Source organism: Lucilia sericata, unplaced genomic scaffold, assembly GCF_015586225.1.
Source record: "Lucilia sericata isolate MDLA Ls3-8-SP2 unplaced genomic scaffold, ASM1558622v1 Contig001480F_arrow, whole genome shotgun sequence".
In the NCBI taxonomy this organism is placed as follows: Eukaryota; Metazoa; Arthropoda; class Insecta; order Diptera; family Calliphoridae; genus Lucilia; species Lucilia sericata.
Window position 1 is genome coordinate 48184 of NW_023995408.1, and position 9708 is coordinate 57891.

Here is a 9708-nt window from a genome sequence, read left to right on the forward strand (position 1 = left end):
TGAAAATTTTCAAATAATGATTCTGGAAAACTTTGCCTCTATATGTTAAATTTTCTGCAAAATTCTTTAGCTCTAAACATTTATAACAGAAAATAAATACTGATTTGTTTAGTTAAAAACTAAATCTTGAAGAGGATACTTGTTACTGGTTTCAAAAATCGCCAATTCGAATAAAATTCGAACATTTTAATAAAGAAATTGTACTTAATTTCTTAATACATAATAACTTTCTTACTTTGTGATTTGGTTTGAAAAGATTAGTGTGTGTGTGTGTGTAATATAAACTATTACTGGCTATTATATAGTATTTATGTGTAGCAGAGCGTAGTTTAATGTTCAACATAAAATATTTCAGTTGCTGTTTCATATATATTTTAGATGTATAAATTTATAACAGTTTGATTTGTTTGTAATTTCGATTCATATTTATGCAAATGAAACAAAATGATAAAGAAAAACATAAAAAGGAAAATTAAAGAAAAATATCATAAAATTTACGTGTAATTTGTGTAAAGTTTATAGAGAGTACATAGTATTTTATATATAAGTATTATTGGAGACTAAATATTTTATAAATTTTATGTTTTCTATGTTTAAATTGTTGTAATATAATTTTATATGTAATATATGTATACTAAAAGTAATTGTAGAAATTTATATTTATAATTAATATGTATATTTATAATTAATTACTTTTATTTATATATAATAGAGATATTTATATTGTATACGTTAATATTAATATTATGAAATAATTATAATTACTTTTGTTTATAGTTAAAGTTAATTGCATTAAATGTTTTTTTTTTTCTTTTCTTAATTTCTTTTTTTTTTTTAATTATTAATATATTATGGTTTAGATTTCTTTTTGTTAGCACAACAAAACTCGTACGTTTTTTAATTCGATTTGTTTGAATTCGAATGGGTTTTTTTGTTTTTCGTTTAAGAGTGTGAGTGAAGAAAAGAAATACTTACAGTTAAAGTTCTAGTTAATTTACCATAAGTGTATGAGATTCCATAGGAGCTGCTGAATCATAGAGGGTATCAGTGTCTTGAGTGGGCTCACCCTGTAGTTGACACTGATTTGATAAGGTGCCGGCACCACAATCACAGAAGAAACTTTAAAACACAAGAAATAAAGTTAAGTTATACAATTAGTTTGGCCAAGAAAAAAATAACTTAATTTTGAACACTTACCGATCATGTCTTATAAATTCGACATCATGACCTGCATGACAGTTTTTAATACAATTAACGCAAATCGCATTACGATCGGTGGTGTTACACGTCTGACACCGATAGAAATCGTGCATGGGAAACGATGTGTAACTGCTAATTTTATAGAGGCATTGACCGCCCGAAACGGCTTTCTCCACCTCATCTTCGTTGTTGAATATTTGATTGCCCCTCGTTATGGGCTGTACACCGCTGGCCAAGCATAAGCCACCAAATTTATTCTTAAATATTTGATTGTACTCCAAAGTGGCGGTGGCATTGTTAGTTATTTCAACACCAGCCGCTTGACCATCGTAAATACGATTGCGTCGTAAAATGGGATGAGATTGAGTTGATATTAAAACACCTGCCTGGGTATTGCGAAATATATCGTTCTCTTCTAGGATGCCTTTGCCACCGTTAAATATACAAATGCCACCATCACGACCATCATAGATTTTATTACGCTTTAAAGTGGGATTTGAATCAGTCTTAATCCAAACACCGGCCATGGCATTATCGAAGATTTCATTTTGTTCCAATAAACCCAGACCGCCGTTGTAAACTAGTACACCGCCATTTTGACCACCCCAAATTTTGTTGCCCCGTATGACGGGATTGCTGCCAGTACGTATCTGTACACCGGAATATAAATGATTGAAAATATCATTGTCCTCCAGTTTGCCATGGCCATTGTCATAGAAATACACGCCAACCTTAAATTAAATAAAAACATTTTAATTTTTATTTATCAATTTGTTATAAAGGATGTGTTCTTTTACCTGTTTGCCGGAATGTATGCGATTTCTTCTTAATACCGGGGTACTGCCCGTTGTTATCCATACACCTGCCAATGTGTTGGAATACACTTCGTTTTCTTCAATTAAACCTTGGCCCTTTTCGTGCACATAAATGCCACCATGCTGACCATGATGGATTTTATTGTGCCTTACAATGGGATCACTATTTGTGCGTATTTGTATGCCCGCCAAAGCATTGCCGTAAATATTATTGTGCTCGATGAGACCACGTCCCTCGCCAAAAATATAAACACCACCTTGATGACCATTATAGATTTCATTCTTGCGTATGGTAGGATTGCTATTCGAAGTTATCCAAACACCTGTGAATTAAACATAAATTAATAGTTTGGATTTTTTTGTATTTTCTTAAGAATTAGTATATTTACCAGCAAAATTATTGGAGTGTATGCGATTTTCGATAAATTGTCCCAAACCATTTTCATGCACATAAATGCCACCCGTCTGGCCATGATGTATTTCACATTTCACCACTGTGGGATTAGCACCGGCTTTAACCTCAAAACCAGCAATACGATTATTGTGTATATCATTCTTTTCAAAATAACCCTGCAAGAGAAGGAGATAAAAAATCGTTCTTATGTTTGGATAGAAAACAACAAACTCTTACCATTCCATTTTCAAATGTAAATATACCCACATCCCTGCCATGATGTATATGATTTTCACGCATTATAGGACTAGCGAAATTTTTCACCCAGATGCCGGCCAAGGCATTACGACTAATTTCGTTGTGTTCGTAAGTGCCCTGAGCATAGTCCGTCACATAGAGACCCACATTCTCACAATCACTAATGTCGCAATTGCGTATAATGGGATTTGCATTGACGCCACCCACACACACTGCAGCACCCACCACCGATGAACTGCGTATAATGCAATTATCCACAGTGGGTGAACAATTTTCACCAATATCTAGACAGTAGTGTTTGTGATGCGACACAGTGGATGTGACATCGGGAGAGAACTTGAGCGTCAAATAGCCAACGTAGGCGTATTTGGCACCCTCTACAAACATGACGGTGGAGCCGGCTTCACGTTCTAGCACCACTGCCTCAGCAACATTACCAGGAGCTGCACCGATTAGCGCCACATCCGAGTCAATGAATAGATATTCTCCTTTGTAATGACCAGCATGTAAAAATATCAAGGGACCCGGATGATCGAGCGGCGGAACAGCGTCTTCGTACATGTTGGACAAAGCATTGACACTAGCTCCCCCAGCTGAAGGATTCGAAAGACCTGCATTGATCACAGCACTTGAAGTAGAGGCAGCACCTACAGAAGCAGCTCTCTCCTCGGGATAGTCTAAAGCGGCTTGTATGGTATCAAAGAACACTATGGAACGTCCGGGATACTTTTTATTTTGATAACCTGGCCTTACATGAACACCACGATACAATTGGCGGAAACTTTCCTTCCAAGCGTTGGCATACTCCGAATCTTCAGGTTTCTCAAAGATAAATTTGGAAATTTCGGGATTAAAGAGGGGTAAATCATATTCAAAAACTGATTGGTATAAACGTCTCCACAGTTCAGTGTCGTTGGCAATTGTGTTGAACCGTTTACAGACTTGAGCCAAACGGCAAAGATCCTGTTCCAATAGATAGGAGAATATGACCAATAAAACTTCATCGGGTAGTTCGTATTGCAAATATTGAGCCGCCGAGGGACCGTTGTATGAGTTGGACATACTGGGAGGTGACATAAGCGCCGTATCTACGCTAATCGCATACAGACGTCTTGATCTCTTGCGCGCCGGCAACATAAAACTGTTTGTATCAGAGCCGCCTATGGGAAGGGCACTGCAATGCTGTTGTGGTATGGAACTATGTACGGTTGGCGGGTGTGTTAGTGGAGCTCCGGTTGTGTGAGCATTATTTACTGGAAATGATGCATTAGTGCAGGGTGCATGTATTACAGCTGCTGTCTGATTATTAGAGGACGAGGACGACGATGAACCCGAAGGTAAATTATTATTTAAATTTGAGCCAGACGAAGGACCAACAATAACTCCTGTGGAAATGCTCATGGAGCATGATGTGTTGTTGTTATTGGCCGATGCGGAAGAAGAGGAGGAGGGGTTGGAGGATGATGAGTTTGAGGACAATACTGATGTCGACCATTGATCGTGATTACTGTTGGCAGGCAATTTACTTCGTAAATCATATGGCGGTTGATGTACACAAGACGACGATGTTGACGATGAATTTAATGGTGATGTGGAGGCAGCCGGATTTCCACTGCTGCCCATTAGGGAGGAGGAAGAAAATGCTAAAAATGAAGAAGTAGAGAATATTTAAAATTTAATGCAAATTCATTTTTCTTTTCAAATCTAAACTTACCACCACTGGAAGTTCCTGGTTCATTATCATTTATATGCATTCCCACATATTCCGGAGAAGAAGGATTATTAAATGATGACATTTGATTACACGTTGAGGCATTCGCTGAGCCCGAACCCAATTGAGCTAAAGCTGTGTTTGAAGAAGATGAAGATGCCGAAGCATGTGAACATGAAGCTCCCGACTGTGATTTTGAACAGGATGGCCCAGAAGCATCGTACATATCGGCTGAGGAAGACGATGATGATAGAGACTGCTGTTGTTGTTGTTTTAGGGATAATAAAACGCCTACATTACTAGACGAACATGCCGCTGATGATGATGATGACGACGTGGAAGTTGCTGAGGACGAGGATGTTGAAACTCCTGCATTTGCATTGGCTGCCGATGAGGCTACAGCAGCGGTGGATGCTATGGCAGATGTTGATGCTGCTGTTGAGGACATGGCAGAGTGATTTTGCATTAAATTTGCATTTAATTGTGATGCTGACGTTGAAGCCGTATTCTGGAGCATGGGATCCATAATGTTTCCTTAAAAATAAAAATAAGATACGAATAAGTTTATAAATTTAATTAACAACAGTTAATAACAACTCACCAGTTGGACGATTTGGTAATGCAATACGATTGGCACCCTTTCGTCTGGAACGTCGCACATAGGAGCGCGATGATGTAAAAGAGGCACTAGGCATTTTGCCCAAGTTGGATTTTGTATTTGTGTGTGCGTGTATTTGTTGTTTGTTCTTCTTCAATATGTTGTTGCTGCTGTTCTTATTTTGCAAAAATTGTTGTGTATGCTCCTCGTTCGTCGTTGTTGATGTGGTTGTAGGCTTTTGCGGTAACAGCAGTAGTGTTTGTGTGTATATTTCCTTTGGATTTCAATAAATTTCCACTTATACACAAATTCAATCAACCATCCGCGATATTCAACCCTTCTCCTTCTTCTTCTTCTACTACTCTGCAGCACACAAAACGACGAACAATTTTTTTTTATTCACAAATTTTTAAGGTTGAATTATTTATTCATTTTTAAAACTTTAATTTTTTTTTCACATTCATTTCACTAAATACCAAAATATCTGCAAATGAAAATAAACAAAATGTTGTTATTATTGCAGTTTAATTAATTTATTAATTATCTATTGTTTTTTACAAAAAATTTATCACTTTTCAATGCATTTTAAAAACACATTTCCCAGCTGCACGGATAACAAAAGGAACACAAAAAGAATGTAAAATAAAATGAATATGTAAAATGCAAAAGCTTCCAGTATTGTTTGCGGGCTTTTTATGGTACAACTTCTGACTGGAAAAAAGTCATAAAACAGAGACATCTTATGGTTTATAATTCTAAGGACATTATATCAAACAATATTCCCATATTCATAAACTTATCAATCGCTTATTTTTGGTTTATTAAACTGATTTTTTCAAACAAATTACCTGTAATAAATCGTCAATAGCTTTATTAATCCTTTATGAATAGGGTAGGATAGTTCGCCGTCATACCACAGCATTAAACAAAGTCAAACCGCTGTGCTGCAGCTCGTGCTGCCATTTTGGCAGCCATTAATGTTTTCATTTCATTTTCCCGTCGCTCACAGCTGAGATACCATAAATAAAGGGATTGTGTAATGTTGTGGGGAAAGTTTTTAAGGGATTTTTTCGTTCGAGTTGGGCATTATAGAGTATTAAGGAGGAAAATGTGTGAAATATGTTAAGAACAATGTTTCCTTTTAAATGGGACGTTTGTTATGTTATGATTGAAGGGAAAGATTTTATATGCAAATTCTTAGTAAATTTTTAAATTTTACAAAATAATAAGTAAATAGATAAATTATTACAAATAATGGTAAATAACTCCATTCGACAAAAAGAGATTAAAATCGTTAGACATGAATGATTTAAAATAATTTTACTGTTCAAACAATTCCAAATTTGTTATCAAAAGAACAAAATGAGATGGGAAATATTCTGTATTATATATATTTATTTTATACTGTCAGGATATAAAGATGTAAAAAATGTCTTTTAAAATTGTTATACTTTAATATCTTTTCGGGTTTTAATATTATTTTTTCAGAAAAGAATTATGGAGGGCATGACAGAATAAAAAAAAAACAAAAACTATTTTACAACTCTTCTTGGTCATTTGACATCAAATTTGTCATAGAAGTAAGCAGAATTATTTATAATTTGTTTTAATGTGCTCTTTTAAAATTTTGAAGTTCTTTTACAAGGAAGCAGGATAACGAAATAAAAAACTGTTAACGCAGTATTGCTTAGTTTAATTTCTAGTTTCAGACTTATATCATCTGGTACGTGTCTAATTTTAGTGTCGGATATATGAGGAATTGTTGGAGTACTTGATACATTAAGGTGCTCCCAAAACTACTGCCTTAAAAACATTTTGGAAGTTCATGATCCGTTTAGTAGTCCTACGTAATGAATGAACCATGATCAATGTTTTTGAAAAGAACATTATCTATAGCCTGCATTACATGGTGCCATGTTATGGATCATGTGGACGCATAATTTTAGCAAAGGAGTAGTTTTGGGTTTATTTCGATGTAACACAGTTGTGGATTACGTAGTCCTCGCATAAGACATCGCAACGTTAAATCGAAAATGTTTGTTTCATATATTTGGAATAGTTTTGGAACAGTCCTGGTCCTTTGTGGAGTATTTTTTACAGAGTAGTCTCAATTTTTTCCGTGTCACATTCTCATTTACAGATATAGGAAATGTAGTGAATAATTGCGTAAAATGATATGACATGAACACCAGTTTTCATAAATTTTGATTAAAGCAAACAGATTTATTATTCAGTAAAGTAGTTTTATTTTTGCATAAAATATTTTGATCGTTCTCTTAAATTTTTTAAACTAAAAAATCAAAAGATTTTGATAATTCTTTATATCGTCATATGAAATCCAAAAAGCCCTAAGTTGCAAAAAAAATCAAAATCGACTTTTTGATATATTATACTGCACCGCATCAAAATACATGTTCCTGATAAATTTCACACTCCTACAATTAAAATTAAAAAATTTACACTCCTACAATTAAAATCAAAGAAATTCTAAAAGGTTATGTTCTAAAATTACCTTAAAATTCATGAACATTTTGAAATTCTTTTGAATGTTGAACTTTTTGAATGTTTAACTTTGAAACTGTGAAATGTTTAAAGTTGGCATCAAATAAATCAAAAATGGCACTTTTCGAAATTTTTTAGATATTAGTTTAACAGTTTTAGAATTGAAAACAAAGAAGCCTTATGCCTTCCATGTTTCGGCCTATTTGGCCAACAAAACCGATTTTAATTTAGTTGAAAATGTTAAAACGTACTATTTGTTTTAATGTAACTTACGCCCTTTTGGGTTTCAGAAAAAACAAATTCTCCAGGGCGTAACCGCAAATTTTTCAAATAATAATTTGTCAATAAAAAATAAGCTTAACATGAGAAAATGTTGAACATTTTTGGTTTATTTAACATTTTAGACGGTTTTTTGCTTCTGAAAAATTTGTTCAATGTAACTTAAGGCTTTTTGGATTTCATATGACGATATAATTTCTAGGCCTTTTAAACACAATGTAGGGCTCGTTTTCAATTTGGAATCGTTATTGTTTGGCAATTAAAAAAATCGAAAACCTTATACGCGCACTCTTATGCTGATAATGGTAAAGTATAGCAAAGTCGATTTCGATTATTTCAAAGACCTTTCTAACGAATCTTTATTAAGCGAAGCCGGACATACCATAGAGGTGAAAGTTTTTGCGCCCGGCCGTTGGACGACTATATATTAAAGTATATTTTTTTTGTATTAAACTTCTTAGCCCCGCCCACTCGAAAGTAGGCCGACAAAAAAATGTTTATCCTCTCAAAATTGGGGTTTTTTCTTTTTTTTTGAGAAATGTCTCATAAACCGAATTGTTCCAAAAAAATTAACACTAGACACTAATGAACAAAATAAGACATACAAATAAAATCGATATTTTTTGGACCCCTCTAATATACATATAAATATTTTATTTTTAATAAATTCATAATTTTAATAAATACCTTTAATACGTTTAAATAAATAAAATTTGGCAACTCTTAATGCTATCCTCTTCTTGTTCTTTTTATTACTTCATCCTAATTTTTTCTTCTCCACCATAGAGTTACCATATTACTGCAAGGATAACACAAGAACCAAGAGATTTTAAAACAAACAAAGAAATAACTCTTTGTTATGTATTGAATGCAACCTATTTTTTAAAATTATTAAATATTTATTTTAAACAATATTAAGACACATTTCAATAGAAGCTATTTAGTGTCTTTTTTGCGAAAAAAAAATACCTGATTAAATGTAGATAATTATACTTTTTTTATTTTTGTTTTAACACCCGTAATACCGAATATTTATTTTTATTCGGTCTTACACTATTTCATTGTTGATCCGTCCGTCCTTCCCTTCCACAAAACAACAATTCGTTTTGTTGTCGATTACTTTCGTCGTCTTTGCTTTGTTGTGTCTTTCATTCTTTTCCGCAGCTTTTGTGCACATGAACGAACGATTGAAAAAAATCTTTCTTTTTTCTGCCGTAATTTTTTTCTTTTATTTTTCAATACACTAACTTACATTTATTTATATTATACATTTATCGTTTAGGCTTGTTGTAGACAATTTATTGTTTATTTTTGTAATAATTTTTAATTTTATTAAATATTTTTTATACAAAAAATTGCACAATTTAAACAAAATCTTAGAGACTCAATCACTTTGCTCTCTGACACACACAAAATCACTACCAATTTTTTCTACGATTACTGATTACTCAGGGATTGTTTTTGTTGTCACTGATTTTGTTGAGTATTTGAGTAGTCGGTAGCTGGCTATTTTGAACTAGAAATAAGAAACAGAGCAAAGTAAATTAATAAAGTAGCGACACGAGTTGTTGTACAACAAACGTCTACAAAAACCACAGGCAATTTGTTTTTGTTCGAAATACTCACTTGTCAAAATTTGTTTACAAAAATGAACCAATAATTAATAGAAAATATGGCATTATTGTTGTACTTTCCAAAAATATGTTGTTATTTATATTAAAAGTCACAGAGTTTTCTTTATTTTTTAAAAATTAGAACATTTTTAAAAATGTTATACACTTAAAATACACTTTTTCACATTAAATACAACAAATTACTCAGAAATTTGTACAAAAGCAAGCGTTAAAATGAAAACAAATATGGCAACATAAACATTTTTGACAAGTAAGTCCACAATTAGCAAGTTTAAAAAAAATAGTCAGCTGTTCAAATGAGTCTACTTTATAAATTT

General features: G+C 33.1%; 1 protein-coding gene across 4 annotated transcripts; it reads right to left on the reverse strand.

Moving 5' to 3' along the window:
- Positions 1 to 799: 799 nt before the first annotated feature.
- LOC119611557 (F-box only protein 11) lies at positions 800 to 9181 on the reverse strand. Of its 4 annotated transcripts, none has more exons than XM_037967195.1 (8): positions 9010 to 9181; positions 4980 to 5460; positions 4382 to 4912; positions 2647 to 4310; positions 2405 to 2585; positions 1998 to 2338; positions 1198 to 1931; positions 800 to 1119 (listed from the first exon to the last, which is right to left on the reverse strand). In XM_037967195.1, the coding sequence occupies exons 2-8, from the start codon at positions 5071 to 5073 to the stop codon at positions 990 to 992; spliced, it is 3675 nt and encodes a 1224-aa protein (XP_037823123.1). In that variant the 5' UTR covers positions 5074 to 5460; positions 9010 to 9181; the 3' UTR covers positions 800 to 989. The 4 variants fall into 4 exon arrangements, with proteins under 4 accessions (XP_037823123.1, XP_037823122.1, XP_037823124.1 ...); XM_037967194.1 differs by lacking the exon at positions 9010 to 9181 and adding an exon at positions 5825 to 5973; XM_037967196.1 differs by lacking the exon at positions 9010 to 9181 and adding an exon at positions 5549 to 5692.
- Between the last annotated feature and the right edge of the window lie 527 nt (positions 9182 to 9708).